The 21966-nt window shown below is 40.7% G+C and overlaps 1 protein-coding gene and 1 long non-coding RNA gene across 3 annotated transcripts in view; one reads left to right on the top strand and one right to left on the bottom strand.

Annotated features, from left to right (window-relative positions):
* Positions 1-13877, top strand: part of ZCCHC4 (zinc finger CCHC-type containing 4) — a 50105-nt gene extending 36228 nt beyond the window's left edge. The window contains exons 9-13 of the mRNA XM_042984834.1: positions 5778-5899; positions 6141-6216; positions 7930-7981; positions 8718-8862; positions 13702-13877. Of these exons, the coding sequence (XP_042840768.1) occupies positions 5778-5899; positions 6141-6216; positions 7930-7981; positions 8718-8862; positions 13702-13837 (531 nt within the window). The 3' untranslated portion in view covers positions 13838-13877. The remainder of the gene's footprint in view (positions 1-5777; positions 5900-6140; positions 6217-7929; positions 7982-8717; positions 8863-13701) is intronic.
* A 4055-nt stretch (positions 13878-17932) lies between these two features.
* Positions 17933-21891, bottom strand: LOC122238103. 2 transcript variants are annotated; one of them, XR_006217058.1, is made up of 4 exons: positions 21784-21891; positions 20931-21004; positions 20657-20742; positions 17933-18288 (listed from the first exon to the last, which is right to left on the bottom strand). It is a non-coding gene; the product is annotated as an uncharacterized LOC122238103 (long non-coding RNA). The 2 variants fall into 2 exon arrangements; XR_006217057.1 differs by lacking the exon at positions 21784-21891 and having other exon boundaries at positions 17934-18288; positions 20931-21775.
* Positions 21892-21966: the final 75 nt, after the last annotated feature.

Raw genomic sequence — 21966 nt, 5'->3', positions numbered from 1 at the left:
AGGAGTTTGAAATGGCAAGGAGCCCAAAGAAGGCAGATCAAGAGTAGAGTGGATGAGAGAGGTTACTGTGGAGAAACCAGTCATTGTTTGTTTTGACAGCCTGTGTTACTAGGAAGGGACCTGTGGGAATACTGGAGTCTCGCTGTTGAGAAATCGTTCCAAGGTCCAAGCTTATAAAAAATAATTATCCAGGGGAGCCCGGGTGGCTCAGTTGGTTAAACGTCTGACTCTTGATTTCGGCTCAGGTCATGATCTCACATTTCATGACATCGAGCCCTGCGTCCGGCTCTGCACTGACAGTGACGAGTCTGCTTGGGATTTGCCATCTCTCTACGCCTCCCCTGCACACGTGCGCTCTCTCTCTCGGTCTGTCTCTCTCTCCCTCAAAAATAAATGAACATTAAAAAAACGATAATTATACAATTCATTGTATTGGTGAAAAAGTTTCTAATTAGGCCATATGTATCAGGGTGTAAAAAGTAGTCTTTTTGGTAAAGAGAAAGCCAAACTTTGAAAAGGAAAATTAGAATACAATCTGTGAAACAAAGAAAAATCTTTGTTTTTCCTGATTTCTACTAAAGATCAGAACACTACTGCCCTTTATATGCTCAGATGGAGAAATTGTTTTCACCGTATCTCCCATTGTGTTTATAAACCTTATTTGTTGTATCTTACCTTGATGGCCTTTCTTTTCTTTTCTTTTTTCTTTTCTTTTCTTTCTTTCTTTTTCTTTTTTTCTTTATTTCTTTCTTTTGATTTTTTTCTGGATTTACTGTTATTATCCTTTCTGACACTTTTATTTTCTTTCTTTTCTTTCTCTTGTTATTTTAACCTTACTTTGTGGTAATTTATTTTCTTGTATATTAGCTGCCTGCATCAAATGAAATTTTGAAAGTCTCTTGTCCTCCTTCACAGGTCTTTTGCCATAGACTTTGATTAGACCTTCTTTTTCACATTGCCCAAGATGATTATAAGCTCCCAAACCATAATACAGTAAAAAAAAAAAAAAAAAAAAAAAATCACTAAATCTCTTTTTTTTGAAATACTTTAATACTTTCTGGGTAAGAAGAATGCAGAAATGCTGCAAATCTTCATAAAATATAAGTCAGACTCTTCAATGATAAAGCACTTGATGACTACAGAATAAAATAATCATCAAAGACCTAGAAAACTAAAAGTTCTATTAAGGGCAGATTAGAAAGGAAGGATGTGATAATGAAAAGAAATTTTGATTCACAGAAGTGTGAGTCCTAGCATACTGCCTTTTAGAGGCTCTTTAATCTTGGAAGAAGTCAGTTTATCTTTCCTGGTCTCTGTTTCCTTACCTATAAAATAAAATGATTGAATCAGAAAAGAGATGGCAGATAAGTTACACTTTTAGTGCTTTAGTGGTAAGCCTGATAAATTGGTAGTGACTTTCTGGAGAATTTGTTGAGAATACCATGCCGAGTGGCAGCGAGTAGTGTGTGATTGATTAGTGATGTCTGCCACAGGGACAGGGTCAGGGAGTAGTGGCATTCGGGTCCTGTATTTACCGTATCTGAACTAGATCACCTCACTTCCCTTCCACTGCGAACATGCAACGATCTCTTGTTTCTCCTTCATCTGGGACATTTGTTTGGATTGTTATAAGTACAAACTTCGCTTTTTTTTTTTTTAAGCTATCTTTAAAAAAATCATCCTGTGTTAAACTGTGTTTTGAAATTTTTATTTTCATGTTCAGAAATGAAGATATTTTGACAGGAATTCCTGACAAATGATTGCAAATTTTACAGGATGGCAACTGAAATTCTTAAAACTTGATATGTAATAAACAAACATGTAAAGGGTTTGGAGTGACAAGGGGGATTATATATATATATATATATATATATATATATATATATATATAACATATAATATATATTGTATGTATATAATGTTTTATTTTATTAAAAATATTTTTTTGTTTTTTTTTTATTTTTGAGAGAGAGAGAGAGAGAGAGAGAGAGAGAGACAAAGATAGAGTGTGAGTGGGGGAGGGTCAGAGAGAGAGGGAGACACAGAATCCAAAGCAGTCTCCAGGCTCTGAGCTGTCAGCACAGAGCCCACGCGGGACTCGAACTCATGAACCATGAGATCGTGACCTGAGCCCAAGTAGGATGCTTAACTGAGTGAGCCACCCAGGCACCCCTATAATTTTAAATAAGAGGTACATGGAATATGGGGAATATGACTAAAAGACCTTATTGCTCTGGTGGAAATTGGTTGATGGAGCTGAAGAGTTCACTTCAGACCTTTTGAAACACTGAAATTAAATAAATAGATTATAGTCCTTAGGGAATTGGGAAAATAAATACAAGTACTGTGTCTTTTTAATCTTTGTTTCCCGGAGGGATGCCTAGGACATAGTAGGTGCAAAATAAATGTCTGGTGACTTGAACGTCTTGATGTCTGTATAACCAGTTCCAGTCTCGTGTTACAGAAGAAATTTGCGTATAGATAAAATTAAAAGTTAAGAACTGCAGAGATTTTGTGCTTTCCCTCATTTCTATACAGTACTTCATCACATTAATCAGTTCCATGGGAGAAATTTTCTATTTGAAAATGCCTCTCATCATCATTGTGAGTGAAATGTCAGAGATAATGATGGGAAAATGGTGTATCAGCTCTACCACTAGTGATATGCAATTTGCAAAATTGTGTTTGCTTTACAGCGCTTCCTTCCATAGGACGTTTATTTGTGTGGATGAAGCTATGAAATATGGATGTATGTTAGAGGTACATTAATTTACCCTAGCAGCATGCATTTTACATACCATATGTTTATAGTTAATTAGCACAACAAACCCGCATTTAAAAATAATAATAATCTCAATTAGGTTATGCAAAATCAAGCAATCAACCACCTTCCTGACACATACATTCTCCAACTCCTGGGGTAGCCATAAAGAGATTGTTCTTTTTTTTCCCTCTCTTCTATCTGCCATCCGTTGTATTGCCTCGAATATTCCATTTCTTAGAAATTTTTCTAAGGTCCTCTTTTCCAACATTTGAAGATCTTCCTGAGATTCTCTTGGGAAGGTTTTTTCTTTCTTATGATACTCATAAATGTTCAAAATATCTTTGTTGAATTTAATAAGGTATCATGTTTTTATTGAGTACATAGAGGAGTGTATTAGGGAGAAATTATGAATTTAAATAGGTTTAAAAGAAAACTACTACAGTAATATTTTAAGGTAATTTTGAAGTAAAACCTACTTTTGTATCTTAGCCTCTAATAGGTGACATATATTCATAGAATTTTAAAGTTGGAAAGAAACATGAGGGGTGTAACGTAGGCTAACTTTTCACCATAATAATCGTCTCTACTAAGTGAGTCACCGGCCTCACTTGAATGCTTTCAGTGAGCAAAGTCCTGCAGCCTTACAAGGCAACTCAATTTATTTAATAGCTCTAATCGTTAGAAAATTTTCTCATATTGAGATAAAATATGCTCCCTATTAACTTCTAACCATTGGTCCTACTTCTATTCTCCAGAGCAATAAAGGCTAAGTCTAATTTCGATTCCACTGACACCCCTTCAGTTATAAAACAGCTATCAGATCTTCCCAGTGTTCGCTTTTCTGAATAAACACCACCCCCAGTACTACAAATCCTATTCATTCCCACTACTTTTGGTAGAAATGAACTTGTTTTATCAGCGTCTCTCTTCATATGCAGTGACTGAATGCAGGGCTTCAAATGTAATCTAACTTCATCCTTTCCTTGTTATGATATTACACTTCTGCATAGGGCAGCTGTGAGCCCGTGTCAGCTCTCACACCGTCATGCCAGACCGTGGACTTACCATGCTGACAGTTAACCAGAACCCCCAGGGTTTGTCCCCGCCCCCCCCAACTGTCCCTTGTTTAGCTGGGTCTCCTCATGTGCCACTTATTTTCCCCCCACTGCTAAAGCTTATTGATGAGTCTTCCTGAACTTGTTCATCTGTTAGTCTGATAGCCAGCCACAGCAGGGCCATACAGAGAGCTCAGGAATTTCTCATTAAAGGCCCTCTCTTTCCATTGTCATTAAGTCTTTATATTTTTGTGATTTGTTTATTAAATAGCTAGCTTGCAAGCCAGTTCTTCTATGAAATTCTTAAGTGTATTCTTGTTTAGAATCCAAACAATTCAGTCTAACTTATTTGAAAGTTGGGCTCTGCCTGTATTGACTTTATAAAAATCTCATGGTATTCTTGCGGATAATCTAGAACAACGCTTCTCAAATTTTAGTGTGCCAGGAAGGCTTGTTAAGACTACAGATTGTGGAGCAGGGGGTGGGGGTGCCTGGGTGGCTCCATCGGTTAAGCTCAGGTCATTATTCATAGTTCGTGAGTTCAAGCCCCACATCGGGCTCTCTGCTGCCAGCATGGAGCCTGCTTGGGATGCTCTGTCCTCCTCTCTCTCTCTCTCTCTCTCTCTCTGCCCTTTCCTTGCTCATGTGCATGCTGTCTCTGTCTCTCAAAAATAAATACATACATACATAAATAGTTCCTGTTAAAAAAAAAAAAAAGAATGCAGATTGCAGGCCCTGACCCCCAGAACTTCTGTTTTCTTAGGTCTTAGGCTGGGGAGAATGTGCTTTTCTAGCAAGATCTCAGGGGCAGTGCTGGTGTTGCCAATCCAGGCATCGCACCTGAGAATTACTGATCTAGAGAAAGACGGACTTAGTGACCAGGTGGATTCAGAGCAGGTTTAAAGCCAAAGAGAGAATGCATACGGATGACAGAGAGGTTGGAGAAGGAGGCGGGAGCAAGAAGCCTATAGAAGCCGTGCCTGTTGGCTTCAGCTTACTTTCAGGATGAGCTGCCAAGGCTGAAAGCCGAGTTAGGGTGTTGAGGAGACGTAAATGTTTGAAATAGTCACAATTATAGTTGTGACTCTCTCTTCATCTCCATCTTTCTATGTCCCCACCACATGGCAGGCTTTGAACTCAGCATTTTACACACATTATCTCGTGTAACCTTCACAGCACCCCTGGGGCAGAAATCAGTAACCTCCTTTTCCAGGTGAGGATTATGTGAAGGTGCCTCTGGTCACAACAAGTGAGTGGCAGAGCCACTGTCTGGTCCCTGAACCTGTGCTCTACCAGGACGTGAGAGGTCGCATAGTGAATGGTGGAGGGCCAAAGTAAGGCTGGATTGAGACTCGCTGACCTGACACCTGACAGGCATGCGTCTTCGGGGGTGGAATTTTTTTAATGCCAAAAGCCAAATTCTTAATTACCTAGTAGTCCTTCTCGTGAAGTCTATTGTATTGGGTAAAAGATTACAGTTGTTCTCTCAATACTGGGCAATATGAACTTATCATAACAAAGTTTGCCTTTTCTGTAATGAAATTTCACTGCCACAGAGGCCTCTCTGAGGCTGTTGATTAATAAGTAAACTTTTGCTTTTAAGAATTTTTTCGTAAGAGCCCCCTGGGTGGCTTAGACGGTTGAGCACCCAGCTTTGGCTCAGGTCATGATCTCACCGGTTCGTGAGTTCGAGCCCCGCATTGGGCTCTGTGCTGCCAGCTCAGAGCCTGGAGTCTGCTTCAGATTCTGTGTCTCCCTTGCTCTCTGCCCTTCCCCCACTCGTTTTGTCTATCTCAAAAGTAAACAAACGTTAAAAACAATTAAAAAGAATAGTTTCTTGTTAAATACTTTGGTTTAACTCCTATCTTGGCATCAGTTGTTCTTTTTTGGTAAAGAATCTTCATAGATGTTCACTCATTTGAGTAAATGTTCTTTTTCAATTTTTTTTAACTTTCTAGGTAGATTATGATAATCACGCACTTTATAAACATGGAAAGACAGGTCGAAAACAATCTCCTGTGCGTATTTTCACCAATATCCCACCCAGCAAAATAATCCTTCCTAGTGAAGAAGGGTACAGGTAAGATCATAGTGGGACCTTGAAATACATGAGTCACTGAAAATAAAGTTCCATATATCTAACATTAAAATGATTCTCATATTGACTCATATAGTTCTTCTGTTACTTTTAAATTTGGTCTATATTTTATATTGAATTGCATTTGGATTACACCCAACCTCTGTAACAAGTGCCATTTATCTACTCTGTGAATCTTCATGAGAATATGCAGCTGAGTTAAGTCTGTTTCTTTCCTCCTTAGATTTTGCCCTTTATGTCAACGATATGTTTCCCTAGAGAATCAACACTGTGAGCACTGTAATTCTTGCACATCCAAGGTATAGGTTCCTATAGAATGCATTTTTATTCAAATATATTAGTTTTATTTTAGCTTACTAGCCATTACATTTGCTTAAGGTTATTTTGATAATATTATAATTTGTATTACCATATTATCATTTGCTAAATGTACATTAATAGAGTATTTTATGTCTAATTATAAAGTACAACAGCCTTTGCGTTCATCATCGTTAGTGGTTATTTGAATTCACTTTGCTTTGGGACTGTATGACTGCTAAAATTAGGAGTATTTTAAATAAGGCGTGAGATGAGTGCTGAATTGTGTTGGGGATAAATTTAAGGTGCTTTAGGTAAAATACTGAACTATTAGATGCCGTCAGTATTGTAATGAGGTATTAATAACATACTGTGCACTTTTTATGTGCCAGGCCCTTTCCTAAGGGCTGTGCATGGATGAATTCGTTTTTTTCTTTAATTAAAAAAAAAAATTTTTTTTTAATGTTTATTTACTTTGAGGGAGAGAGAGACTGAGTGTGAGCAGGGGAGGGTCAGAGAGAGAGGGAGACACAGAATCCATAGAAGGCTCAAGGCTCTGAGCTGTTAGCATGGAGCCTGGTGCAGGGCTCGAACTCGTGAACCATGAGATCGTGACCTGAGCCAAAGTCAGACACTCAACCGACTGAGCCACCCAGGGGCCCCAGGTACTCTGCCAGTTTTTGCAGATAAGGAAGGACTGTAGGGACACACCTCCTGTTTATTGTTTTAAAGAGGTGGGATGACACTTAAGTTGGCCTATTTGTTTTAGCTAAATCCAGTCAGAAAGAACATAGGAAGTTCAGTTTGGGTAATATACACAAATCGTTCTCCAAAGGAAAGGCTATATTTTTGTAACTATTATAAAGTACAGTTTTCAAAACTCCATAATTTTATGACGGGTTATACTTGTTTTTAACTGTGGCAGCACACCTGATTACATGTATTTTCAATCAGTTTAGAAATTCTCTGTGTTCTTTATTTAAGAGAAAAAAATTACACCCAGATCATATAAAGCTCAAAATGAGGAAGACCAAACTTTATCATTTAGAGAGGCACACATAAGTGGTAAAAAATAGACAAAAGCAAGGAAATGACCATCCCAGGAAGCGGAGTAGGTGTTACTCAATGGGGAGGGAGGGTTTGCTGGATTAGAAAGGGGAGGTGTCTCGGGGCTGACAGGATTCCATTTCTCAGCCTGTTGGGATTCATCAGTCTGTTCTTTATAATTCTCATTAAATGGGACATGTGCCTTATACACGAAAGTGTCTTATACATTTTTCTAGGTAGTTTTGTTTCCCGGATTTAACATTACCCAGACAGTACCCTGTAATCTCTATCTTTCTAAATTATCTAAAATTCTTAAATACGAATTTTATTAAGGATTACACCACATAGACATGTCAAAGTTATGAATCATTAATTCTCTTGAAATTTTCATTGAGTCCTTCTTTGTGCAGTATGGATTGCTTGAACTCAAGATCATGTAGATAAATCCCCTAGTTTTCCAGTTAAGGAAATTGGGGCCCATCAAGGCGGCCTTTGAGTTGAGTGGAGAAATGCATCAATTAAAATCAAAGTATTTAATTGGGAAGCCCAGGAAAGTGAGAAATATGGAGTGAATAATTTACACAGATTTTAATAAGACATTTTAATTTTTAATTGTGGAACTTGATTTTTATGATACATTAAACATAATTTAAAAATTATTTTTGTAGGATGGCAGGAAGTGGAACCATTGCTTTCTCTGCAAAAAGTGTGTAAAACCTTGTAAGTATTTAGACTTAGAGTTTGACATCCTATGAAAACATTTCAGCGGTTTTCTTCACCCAGATAGGGTTTTTATTTAATTGTATCTATAAGAGAAAAAAACTTAATATAGACACCTGCATTGATCTTACCTGCTTTGTAGTTTTTGCAGTTACCAAAATGCACACTCTCTCCTTTATAGGGAGATATGACTGTAACCTATTTCAGTGTGGCATTTGGTTTGGCTTATTTTATTTTATTAATTTAATTTATTTTATTTTTTTAACATCTGTATTTACTTTGAGAGGAACGGGGCGGGGTGGGGGGGTGGTGGTGCAGTGGGGAATCGGCAGAGAGAGGGAGAGAGAGAGAATCCCAAGTAGGCTCCATACTGGCAGCGTAGAGCCTGAGCTGAAGTCAAGAGTCACATGCTCAACCGCCTGAGCCACCCAGGTGCCCTGGTTTGGCTTATTTTAATAGGGCTCTGTGTCCCTCGGCCAACCCCCATGGTGTCAGTGGCTCCAGCTCATGACTCCTTGAAGGGCTGCATTTGCTGCCATGTATCAGAAAGAAGTTAGCTGGTTTATGTGGGATTCCGACTCTTTACCTTGGCCTCTTTAGCCAAAGTATGAACAACTATGCAAACCAGTCACGGTAATTTCAAGTAAACACTGTTCATCCTCTCTATCATAAAGGTTGGTCAAATGAAAAATTACATTAAATGAACTTCTTCCAAAACTGAATTTTTATTTTATAGCCTGGATCCACTGTAGCATTTGCGGTCACTGTGCTCTTCCAGATCATTCCTGCGGGGCCCCTAAAGATGGCTGCTTTATTTGTGGTGAATTAGATCATAAACGTAGTACTTGTCCTCAGATCACTGCATCTAAGAAAGTGATCAAGTAAGTTGAATTCTTTTATTGACTAGAAACAACTTTTCCTTGTGTGATCCGTATAAAGCAGTCCACAAAGGTGAGCACTGGGGGATTCAGAAGTGCGAAATCGTTGGGTATTTTTACTGTTACGTACCTTTGTGTAGACAGTAGTGTGAGGACATGAAGATGAGTGAAAAAGCCTAACATTTAAGACATGAAAATAACCAAAATACAAGGTAGAAACTGATCAACTTTATATCTTTTGTGGTTCATGTGAAATTATAATTTGTGGGGAGAGATTTCAAGCTTTGTTTTTTATATATATTTTTTTAATGTTTATTTTTGAGAGAGATTGGGAAGAGAGAGAGGTAGAGAGAAAGAGTGCGCTCATGCACGCACAGGCTAGGAGCAGAGAGAGGGAGACGCAGAATCTGAATCAGGCAACAGGCTCTGAGCTGTCAGCACAGAGCCTGACATGGGGCTCAAACTCACAAACTGCAAGATTATGACCTGAGCCGAAGTCAGGTGCTTAACCGACTGAGCCACCCAGGCACCCCTGAGAGTTCAGGCTTTATCGACCGACATGATATTTTAGTCAGGGCAGCTGGGATGCAGACACGTGATAGGCGAGGCTGGAGAAGGCATTTCAGATGGAATGTGATTTGTAATCCCACAGTGAACACCTTGGAAAATGGAAGCTATCTCTTTAAATTCTGCAGACTTGGAAAAAAAATTTAGACGTATTAATATTTAAATATGTAAAATTTTAATTTTTACCATTTGTTTTCTATGATTATTTTCACTTCTGCCAATATTTGGTGTTGGTTATAACTGAGAACAAAGTTATCCCAGTGACCACAGTGTATTTAGAAAAACCACTGCTGTTTCAACTGGGCTGATTTTTGAATGATAATACTTAAGAAAACCAAAAAACCTAAAAGGAATGATAGTTATTGAGTCTTCTTCTTTTATTGTTATGGAAACCAGATAGCCAAATTTAACATTACATGAGAATTGGGATCAGCATAAAATTTTTGAGCTATCTTATGACTTGTGATAAAAAAATATTTCTTAGTATTAGAAATATCTGATGCTATTGTAACTGTTTATAATTGTATTAGAATTCTTGTCCATTTGTTTATTTTTTTGGACAGTGGAAATTATTTTTTTCCACTGAGGTCCAGCTATTTGAATTCTGCCTACTGTTTTACTTTTCCATTACTTTTTATCAAATTTACTTTGAACAATTATTTCCATTAAGTAATCCAGGGTAGAAATGGAAGTTTCTAAATTAAGAAATGTATTGAAGAATCTTATAAAAGAGTTTTTCTTAGAAACCTTTGAGAATTAAAGTACAACTCGGGGTGCCTGGGTGGCTCAGTCAGTTAAGTGTCTGACTCTTGATTTTGGCTCAGGCCAGGATCTCATGGTTGGTGAGCCCCATTTTGGGCTCTGTGCTGACAGCACAGAGCCTGCTTGGGATTCTCTTTCTCCCTCTCTCTTTGTCTCTCCCCGCTTGCACACACACATGCACACACACGCACGCGCACTCTTTCTCAAATAAATAAACTTTAAAAAGAATAAAGTACAACATAATAAACTATTGGTCTGGGATTGTTGCACCATTTACTGGGTAATTCTGGTTGCAAACGGAGTTAGTAACATGCTCAGACTTTGATCTGTGATCTTATGATACATGGAAACTGAATTTGCATTTTAGTTATATATTGTAGGCTCTTTGTTGGCTCTTCAACAGCCCTGGCTAGTCTGCTTGGTAGTATTATATTGTTTTCGTTGAGGGAAACCATTTAGTATTTTTTAGTACTAGATTTTATCAAGTGTAATTCAAGGAGCAAATCCATTAGGATGTGGTATACCTGATAAGTCTTTCTTTTAAATATATATTTTAATGTTTATTTATATTTGAGAGAGAGAGAGAGAGAGATGGTTTGTGAGCAGGGGAGAGGCAGAGAGAGAGATGGAGGCAGAATCTGAAGTAGGCTCCAGGCTCTGAGCTGTCAGCACAGAGCCTGAGCAGGTCTTGAACTCATGAGCCATGAGATCATGAGCTGAAGTCGGACGCTTAACCAACTAAGCCACCCAAGTGCCCCAAGTCTTTTTTTTTAATGTTTATTTTGTGAGAGAAAGAGCCAGGGAGGGGCAGAGAGAGAGGGAGAGAGAAACCCCAAGCAGCAGGCTCTAAGTGGTCAGTACAGAGCCCCATTTGGGGCTTGAACTCACGAACCGTGAGATCATGACCTGAGCCTAAACCAAGAGTCAGACACTTAACCAACTGAGCCACCCAGGCACCCCTACCTGATAAGTCTTAAATAGTATTACTTTTTTCTCAGAATAGACTCCTAAACTGTTGACAGTTATCTTCAGGTATTTCTTTCAAAAATTTTTCATAATGAAATTGACAAGGTAAAATTTTTTCTTTACAATTGTAAAAAATAATTTTAATAGAGGCACCTGGGTGACTCAGTTGATTAAGTGTCAAACTTCGGCTCAGGTCACGATCTCGTGGTTTGTGTGTTGGAGCTCTGTGTTGGGCTCTGTGCTGACAGCTCGGAGCCTAGAGCCTGCTTCACATTCTGTGTGTCGTGTCCTCTCTACCCTTTCCCTGCTCATGCTTTCTCTCTCTCTCTCTCAAAAATAAATAAACATTAAAAAAAAAATTTTATATTTTAGCATGTATGGCATAAAAGATATTTCATAGCTGTCTTATATTAATTTGTTTTTTTCTGAGTTTAATTTGCCTTTGCTCCTGAACTGGAATGATGCAAGCTCCCTCTTGTGGTTAATCGTTTTTATCATTACATAAATACCTATAATTTAGAGAACAGCTACTAGGTCAATTGAATTTTAAGGCAAAACAAAACAATTGATTTATACTCAATCAGTTCAGTTTATACTCAGGTGAAAAATTTATCTCCGGAAATTTTTGTTTATTCATATTAACAAGTGAACATATTCTTCTGCTTTTGTTAACTATATATTCTAGTGAGGTCTGGTTCGTGTTTAGTTCTTTTTGTAAGTGGATAAGCCAAAGAAAATTTGTTCAAATTCTGTATACAGGCACACACAGCTTCACTGACTTTGCCATCCAGACATTAGACTTCATTAAGTTTGCTAAATCATCCCTTGTCAGAACATTAGCCTACTTCAAATAATGACTGGAGGGAAAGGAGGTTTATATAACATGCACAAAACAGTGTATGACTGTAGCATTTGTTTTATTTTTGAACGGGTAGGCTATCCGAATCCATAATGCAAAATCTAAATATGGAAAAGGGGAAAGTTGTCAAGCAAAAGTCTGAATAATAGTCATGTGGCACTACTAACAACAGCTCATATTTGTTTAGTGCTTACTGTATGCATAGCATTTTACATATCTGAATAATTTATAGCAGAGTACATAGTATCAAGGTAATTAAGAACACAGGTTCTAGGATCAGGCTGGTCTGCCACTTCTTCATTGGACGATTTCATAGCCTCAGTTTCTTCCCCTAAAAAAAAGCTGGGGGAAGGAAAAGGAAAGGTGACCTCAGCCTTGTCTCGGTCTCCCAGATCCTTGGAGTCAAAGATTATGCCCACTCATTTCCATCACTTAATAGAGATGTTGTATGGACAGAAAGCGAGGCTTGAGTTTGCTCCACTGAGGGATTATATATTGTTTATGGAGCTTCTTTCCTAGGTTTTGGTCCTGGGCAGATCAGAAGGAAGCTTTTCCCTCGGACTTGTGGTTTAGGAGAAGTGCATCTCGTGACCGATACTGCTGGGTAGCCTTAGGGATTTTCCAGGTTAGCTGGTGCTGGCAGCCCCAGTGTCTTCCTTGGTTGGTAATGTGATAAATGGCATGATTCTGTAAGTTTGGAGAGAGAGAATGAACGGACAAGTAATCTTTCTTAGCTATAGATTGTCCGTCACTTAGTTCAGAGAGTACCAGAAGCTAAGGATCTGTTTTGTTCTGGTGTGCTTTAGTGTTTTTAGGGGGTGAGTTCCATCTCGTTTGTTTTGAAGCTAGTCTTTCGAGAAGCCAAGGACCACAAAATACGGACATCCTGTGTGGCACTTGTCCAGACTTTTACACCCACTGAGGAAGGGAAAATTAGCCGTAGGGCTTATAAGATGGGCCTCTGTTAAGTGTTGTCAGTTTTTCCATCGTGCGATTTCATTTCTCCACCTCTGCTAACTGTCGAATGTATCGGTTCTTTTCCTGAAAAATGTAATGCAAGGATTTGGAGATTGAGGTGCTGAGTTGAGCAGTACAGACGTACCAAAACCAAAACAACAGCAAAAACAAACAAACAAACAAAAACAAAAAAACCAACCAACCAAACAAAAAAACCCTCCTAACTCATTGGCTTTACTGTTTTTAAAATTTAAAGGATCTATATCCCAAGTATTATTTCAATACATAATCAATGTAAACATTGACAAAATATTTTGCATTCTTTCTTCAACATCCCGTGTGCACTTGACATAGGGAGCACATTGAACTCGCCCTCACCACATTCCAAGTGCTTGGATGCCACATGCTGGCTAGAGGCCACCGGACGCTTCAGCACAGCAGCGGTTTTTCCTGGCTTGACTATTTACCTCTGTGGTGTGTTTGTCTCGAATAGATTGTTCTCAATCTGTAGTAACCGTCTGTCAAGGAAATTTCTTTACTCCAGCATATTGCTTAGTGAGGCCTCAGACTACGTCCTTGTTATTATGATTAGGGTTCTGAGGATTTATGCTTAGGATACAGTAAATTCTTTTCCTCCTATTTTCTTATTTGGTCAGCTGGTTAATTAAATCCCAGCATAATTACATACATCATGCTTATTCTACAAAATAATTCAGCACCTTCTTTTTCAGAGCTGTCAGAAAGCAGAAGCAAAGAAAACGTAAGAAGACGAAAATGGAGACCGTTAAAGAGCAATCCATGAATCACACATCTGTTACAAGGAAGAAGAAAAGGAGAGAAAGAGCCCATCAATATCTTTGCTCTTAAATGTCCAGTGACTTGAGAATAAGAAAGATTTATAGTCCAACCTTTGATGCCATTTTCTGAAAGTGCCACACTGGACTTAAATTCTGTCGCTTTCAAAGGTATGCGCCTTTTGAAGCCAGAAAATAGGCAGGTGGCATTTGTTGGTGTCTGGGCCCCTCAGCAGCCTCTCTGGAGACCTGGGGAGTTGTCCTTAGCTGGTTTGCCAGACCTCTCCGTGTGCCTTCTTTCACTCTTCAAATCTGTCCCAGTCGTATCATTTTGGCCTCTTTTGAACAATGGGCATATAGCATTCTTTTGCAGAAAGTGTCAGAAGAGGAATGAAAGGGGAGACTTGAGGTCTTGTTTACATTGAACACGAGTGTGTTAAATTAGACACAGGAATGTTGTAAGTCAAACATCAAAATACTGTATGATGGATTAAACCCCACTTGCAAAGAAAGGCACAATGAGCAATTATTTGGGGACAAAAACTGAAGATGATGGGAAGAATTTTGACGAGGATAGTCTAAAGATATCAAGAGTATCATCATGGCTTTATGATTAAATATGGGTTTTTCAAGTACTTTTTACAGTGTCCTTTGATGGTATAGAACCACTTAACTGTTGCGGAATGAATGAGACATTTAGAATTATGACTTGCTCTGTCATCTCAATGTCTTTTAAACCAGGCAGTAACTTTATTTCTTTAAAAAAAATTTTTTTAATGTTTATTCATTTTTGAGAGACACAGAGAGAGCATGAGTGGGGGAGGGACAGAGAGAGAGGGAGACACAGAATCTAAAGCAGGCTCCAGGATTGGAGGTGTCACCACAGAGCCCGGTGTGGGGCTTGAACTCACGAATCGTGAGATCATGACCTGAGCTGAAGTCGGATGCTTAACTGACTGAGCCACCCAGGTGCCCCAGTAACTTTATTTCTTTGTAAAAGTAGTAGCAGAAGGCAGCATAGTTTGGGGATTAAAACCTCTCATTCTTGTTCTGATGAACACTTCCTGACTATATGTCCTTGGCCAGGTCATTCACTCGCAGCCCGTTTCTTCATTATTATTATCATATAATTACTATATTATGTAATAATAGTTATACCACAGGCTGTTTTCTGTGATTATGTTAAATGAGGCACATGTGTCTGGCTCTCGTTCTGTTGGTGAGAAATGTTAAGTGCAGATGGGTGGGGTTGCAGCCCTAATGGTAATCATCTGGTGGTCCAGTATCAGCAGTGAAGGGACTGGGTTTGAATTCTGAGAACAAACAGTTCCTCTCCCTATTTCTCTCTAGGTATCTGACATGATCTCCTTAAGATCCCATAGTTTTGAATGGCTTGCATTTGCATAATGACTTTTCTCCTATTCCCAGATAGTTGCTTTAGAGCAGGTTTGGAGGCATGCTTGCTTGGGCTTAGCTAGAGCCCTGTGAGTAAAGGTACAAGAGCTGCACCCCATCTGGCATGGAAATTCCTTCTGGTCTTTAAGTTAGGGCTGTTGGATGTGTGATGTGGAAGGCACACCGTGGGCCCTGATCAGCTGATGGGGGTGTATGTCCGGCCACATCAAAAGATGAGCTAAGCCCCTGGACTTAACATGCATCAGAAAACTCTTCCCTTGTCCCCTTTTTCCACGGAGGTTGCTATGGTGGTCAGAGGGGTGGATTTAGAGGTGACGGGGTGAGATGTGAACCTTTTGCCGAATCATTACGAGTGTTCCCTTCTCTGATTCAGCCATGGGCGTGAACATTGCCTGACTTTCACGGTGGCCCCTGATACCATGCTAAAATCTCTGGAAATCTCCTTGGAAACGCAGACACCTGAGGGACCATGATTCCTCAAGAATCAGGTCCTGCTGGCCAGGGGTTATTATCATCACCCCATTTCCTTAGTTTTAAGGTACCATCAATTGTAAAATGCACTATTGATGGGATTGTAACTTTTCAGGGGGAGAAACCCCATAGCTTATTAATTGTGCATGTTAAACTTTAGGTATATCCTGTTTCAGAAATATTGAAATGTGAAAAAAACCACATCTTAGAATTGAGGAAATCAGGTATTACTTACAATCAGGAATTATGTACTTTAAAACTTGAACTTCTTAGGAAGTTAAAAATAAGAAATCCGGTGATTCTGTTCTTCTGTTCAATTAATACTAATTTTAAGGACTAACCGCTTCTTTCTTTTCTCGGAATAAACTAATAGGATGTAAAAATGTCTCTGGGAGGTAAAGTGTGATGGGAGATGAGGTCATTTGTTCTAATTAGAAATCTGCATATCTGAACATTAAGATACCTACCCAAATCACCAATAGAGGAAAATCCCTAAATCTGACACAGAGCTTTTTAAAAGGATGTTTTTCTTAAATTATTACAGCTAAATTTAATTCCACTTCTTGCTTCTATTACAAAATTTAATGACAGCCAGAGTCACTTTGTAGGCCCTGAATGATCGGATTTCAGGTTTTTTTTCTTACATTTAGTTTGATATTTAGACTCATTTATTTCTCCAATCTGCCCCACTGTTTTCATCTCATTCCCTTTGGTCTGTTGGGACTATATCCCTCCATATGGCCCAGTCCCACTGTCTCCAGGGAAGAGTTCTAGGAGTCCCCCTACCAACCGCTACCTTCCTCTCTGAACACTTGGGAGTTCTGCAGCCACACCTGAGGCACTTTTCATGTATTGTTCTGCCATTATATGTACAGATTCTATTTCCCCAAAAGATTGCGGTTTCTTCATGTCACTACCCATTTTATACCATCTTCTGTAGGTGCTCAAAAAATTTGATGAAGGCATGGAATTTTCTAGAAGTTTTCAGATGGTAGGTGTGTTACTTTGGTAAGGCTGCCATAACAAAATATCACTTGTTGGGCGGCTTAAATGACAATCATTTATTTTCTCACAGTTCTGGAGGCTGGAGGTCCAAGGTCCAGGTGTTGGCAAGTTTGGATTTCTGATGCCTCTCTCCTGAACTTACCTTCTTGCCGTGTCCTCTCACAGCCTTTCTTCTAGGCTTGTGAGTCCCTGGTATCTCTTTGTGTCCAAATTTCCTCTTCTTCTAAGGATATGAGTCAGGTTGGATTCGGGCCCACACTAATGGCCTCTCCTTCTTAAGGGCCCTATCTCCAAATATAGTGCCATTCCTAAGTACTGGGGGCTAGGGCTTCAACATACGGATTTAGAAGGTATGATTCAGTCCCTAACGGTGGGCCTGCCTAAGATCTGGAGAGGGCTTGGTCTTCTGTCCTATAAGGACTCAAACAAGGAAAACACACCTAAACAATATTGGGAAGTATTTAGAGTCAGTGCGAAGACTGTCCTGACACTGAGGGTTTAGATGTATGTTTCGGGTTGGGATGTGCTCTGTGAGCAAGATTGGCAGCCTTATCTAGACGGCTTTACACGTAGAATAATTCAGCTTTCAAAAAAAAAAAAAAAAAAAAAAAAGACAGAAGAAGAATTATTCAGCTTTGAAGGTGATTTTAAGGAAAACACTTAAGTTGACGTCTGGCTCCTTCAAAGTGATCTATAAAATAGTAGGCATCTACGAGAAGTTTGACTAATTTTTAAATATAAAATCATAGCCCACAAAAGATCCTGGTCTGGTGCTACCTCCTTTTCACAACGTCCTTGCTGGTGTCTCCAGTGGAATAGTATATTTCTTGCCAGTGAAATAAAAATGTGCATGTTTGTGCGTCTTTTCATCTCTCCTTCTTTTAATGTACTTAAATTACGCCCTGCATTAGATCAACGTCTTTGGACTTAACTTCCTCTGTTCAGATTAGAAGCTTTGTTGGTAGCAATGGCCTGCGGACACCGTGGTGTGTGTTCACTGGCTCCTTTCTGGAGCTGTGCCTTGCACCCAGTGATGTCAGAGACAGCCAACTGCTGCACATGTGACTTCACGAACCTTCCCTACAACCCCGGGAGGCGGGTGACCGGGCTACACGTTTCCTCACCCACCAAGCGGTAGCTGCTCATAAATGCGGATTGAGTGAATGGAAGTGCCATGTAATATACTTACTCCTTGGTGCCTCAGAACCCTAACTGCGCTACATGAGTCAGAAGCTAATACGCTTAGAGCTGCCTAGGTAAGGAAAGCTTGAACAAAATGCAAAGAAAATCCAATTTCACCTATTTGATGCAATTTTAATTGAACATTAGGACATGGGTTAAATTACTTGAGGGTCAGCTAAGAAGGTCATTGCAATACACTGAAGATAAGATCTCTACAATTTGATTTCAGGCGATTCTGTATAAATGTTAACTCAGCAAGACTGAGGGGAAAAAGCACCCAAAGTGAGCAAGCAGATCTTGGAGCTCTGAGAGAGGAGTTTTATCCCATCAGCCAGACAGTCACGAGATTCTCACACTATGTAGTGGCTTCGTACCACGGCAGACTAGAAGCGTCACATCTGGTGGGCTCCAAGAAAACTGAGCCTCAGTAGACCGGCCCAGTTTCTTCACCTGTGAGCGCAGGGGTGAGGAGTAGGAGAAACCAGGGAAATCAGACTGAACATTTTATATGCTTCACGAGGACAAAAAGAGACAAAGGGCTTGCCTGTTAGCTTTGCAATTAATTAATTAATACACAAGCCAGGTAAATCAAAGAAATTGAAAAGAAACGTCTCCATTCCTACCTCTCAGAGATAACCACCCTTCCAAAGATAGGTTTTTTGTATAAATAGCTACACAGACACACTCTAAAGTTTCCCCCAGGAAAATGGGAGTTGGGAATACATACTATTTTGTAATCCTCTTTTTTATCAGCATCTGGACATCAGTTTATACTTACAATAGTCTTATTCTTCAGTATGGATATAGTGTATTTTTTAACATCAATCTCTCATGGTTGGACATGTAAGTTGTTTATATGTTTCCACTCTTGTAAATAACCCTATGATAAACATACTTAATGACCAAATCTATTGTCTTAGGATAAATTCCTATGCATACCTACATATATACTTTTTTCGACAGATGGGAATCACGGGTTGGTCTCCGAATTTCTTCCGTAGAGACAAATGAAACACCACGAATAATTGGTACAGTGTAGATTCACTCTGCCAGGATGGACCATCTCCCAAATGCCTTTCATACTTAGAACTACCCTTTGCGTATTTGCGATTGGTTGTCATATTGAAGAGTGTTGATTGATGGCTTTGGCGGCGTCTTTCCCGCGCTCCCCGTTGTGTGCCTGCCATGGGGTTTGGAAGAGAGATGACTGACATCCTCTCCAGCTCTTGGGGAAGACTTTTTATTGGGCATATTCCATACCCGTCACCTGTGACTGGTGTCAGATACGCTTGTGATAGGGGTCGGTCTAATCACAGCGGCAGCTCGGGACTTCAGTCTTGAAAAGAGCCCTTTGTTTTCTCTCTGAAGGCAGAAGCATGTAGATCCGGTTGCTGTGGGTGGCTTTCCAGTGACCACAGGGGGAGCCAGCCTTATGATGAGGTACACCCTGAGCTTGGTCCCTGGGGACACCAAGTGGCTGGATCTAGCCTGCCTTGAAGTTGGCCCTATTTCCGGACTTGTCATTTACAGGAAGCACTACTTTCTAGTTATTACTTGTGCCACTTTGAGTCAGTGTTTTTTGCAGCCACGGAGGACAGAGTCTAACACCTATCTTCCACATTTATCTTTCCAGCAAATTCGGTCAATTTCTTATTTTATATGTTTCACCTATTTTATGACTTCAAAATAGATCTCTCAAAATAACAGTCACTCAGATGGCCTAGTTTAGTCACATTCCACATGGTTCCGTCTTCCGTTCCTGTATCCAGTGACTCCCACATATCTGCTCAGGCCCCGACTTTCCCCCCCTCAAACCTGCAGTTCCAGCTTCCTGTTGGCTACCACAGATTTTCACACCGGACCAACACCCGAGCACAGTCCTCACTCACTCAATCCTTTGCCCTGGTCTGCCTGCCCCGGCTTCCCCTTCATACTTCTCTCATTACCTCCTCCCTAAGCCGGCAATGACCATTTCTCCATCCCTGAGTCTGCATGCCTCAATATCCCAACCTTAGTCTTGACTAATCCCCCACTTTCATTCCTTCAGTCTAATCACTAATCATTTCTTATTATCCTACTTCAGAAACGTCTCTGGAATTGTGCCTCCCCCAACCCCTACCTAGTCTTCCTGCCGTCTTTACCTTCTAACTCATCATCACCCCTGGCACAAGAATTAAGGTCTTGAGTAACCAATGAACCGGTGTGATGCTGTTAACAATATGCCCCCCTCCCGATCCGTTGGCAGCTGTCTGGCCCTTCAAAATTCAACCCTGTACCATTACAACACGTGCAAAGATGTCCAGCATGAGCTAGCCCAAGGGGTGCAGTGGTCAAACAGACTAGCTACCAAAATGTTCATTCAAGAACACCTAGTTCTTGCATTTTTTTTCCCCCTCGAGCACTAGGAAGAGGATGTACAGGGCATGGAAATTCTTCTTAGACTATTTTCTCTTCCATTTTCTTCACACACACACACTCCCCCCACCCCACCCCATGCATTTCTACCTCCTTAAAAAGCACCAGGGCATTCTTCCCTTTTCCTGTTGATGCTGTGCCACAGAAGCACAAGTAAACCAATTTGCCAAAGCAGTGTTTCCCTTAGAGAACGGGGAAGGCCAAGAAAAGGAGCAGGTGACACCCAAATCTCCTTTATGGGACAGTGAGAAAAAGGCTGGAAACACCGTTAGTGGCGACTTTGATTTCCAGCGCCCCCCACTCCCACCAGGACACGCGACGTGCTATGGCCACATAACATCGTTTGCTGTTTCCTGGCCACATCTGGAACCCCACACCTACACCGTTTCCTGTGCTGTAATACCTTCTGGGAAAGTCTCTGGGAATGCTTCTACTCTCCTCTGTCTGCTAGCACCGAGTGACTCCTCCATTGACAGTCCTTTTCATGTGCTGTAGGAGGGTTCAGAATCAGGATAACTTCAATTTTAAGAAATGGGCATTCAATTTTAAAAATGTTAAGTGGATAGATACTGCCCCCCTCCCCCGCCCCCAGTAGCCAGATTATCTATCACTGCCACCCCAGAACGTTAACACCTGAAAACGCACTTCATGGATACCAAAGGTAAGTCCATTCTCACCTTCAAAATGTTGCCTCCAGAAGAATTTGGGGGTGATGCTAAACTGCAGCAAAGGCAAGGGAAAAAGCCTACCTCTGAGAGGGGGCGGGGTAAGCATCAGATAGGAGTCAAGAACAGAGCCACAGAACAAGTGCTTCAAATCTTTGTTGCTGAAGGAATTAGTCTACCTCTGGTACTTCCCAGGGGATATCCAGAGAGAGGGCAAGAAGATAGGGCTTGTTAAAGTTGGAAGGTTCTATCGCTTCTCTCTCCTTCCAGCAAGGGAAAGAAGTGAAAGGTAGATGGGTTTTCTACCAGAGATTTTTAAGTTCCAGAATCACAAGGCGATCCGGTCACATTCTCTTAACCAGAGTCCTAACTTCCGTGAACTTTTTGAACATGCTGACCTTTAAATTTGTCCTGCACAGAGAGACATCTTACAAGTTGGCCAAGCTGACCGGTAAGCCTTTTAGGGCAGAGCCCATGCCCCGTGCGTTTGCGGATCCCAGATACTTTGTCCTAGTACATCCTCGGGTAGCTCCGAGGCCACAGCCCCCATTTTTTACGGTGGGGCTACTCCCACCAATAAACTGTAGACGCTTAATGTGATAATCGGGATATATGCCTACTCAGAGGTTTTGGAGCAGGGCCCTCCCACCTTGGCTGCAAACTGGGATCACCTAGAATTTTAATAAATATTGGGTCGCATTCCGTATCAATTCTCTTTTAGTTGGTCTGGGGTGCTACCGGGGCGGGGTTAAAAAAAAAAAAATCTCTCCAGGTGATTCTAACCGGGACCGAAAACAACCCGTTTACAGGCTGTCAATGCAGGCACCGGCCGATGAGGACCAAAAGTTTGCGCTCCTTTTCTTACCCCCGCAGTCCCTGAAGCCTCACTCCCAAACCTACGCCTGCGCATCGACGCCGAGGGGCGAATTTCGGGGAAACGGGCCGGGGCCTGCGGGCGCGCGCGCACACGCTTGTGACCACGCCTCACCTACGAGCAGGCGTGCGGCCTCGGGGGCGCGCCCGCGCCGCCTGGTCCTCTCGCGAGGAA

The sequence above is a fragment of the Panthera tigris genome, chromosome B1, assembly GCF_018350195.1.
Source record: "Panthera tigris isolate Pti1 chromosome B1, P.tigris_Pti1_mat1.1, whole genome shotgun sequence".
Lineage (NCBI taxonomy): Eukaryota > Metazoa > Chordata > Mammalia > Carnivora > Felidae > Panthera > Panthera tigris.
This window is presented reverse-complemented; position numbering and strand designations above follow the sequence as displayed.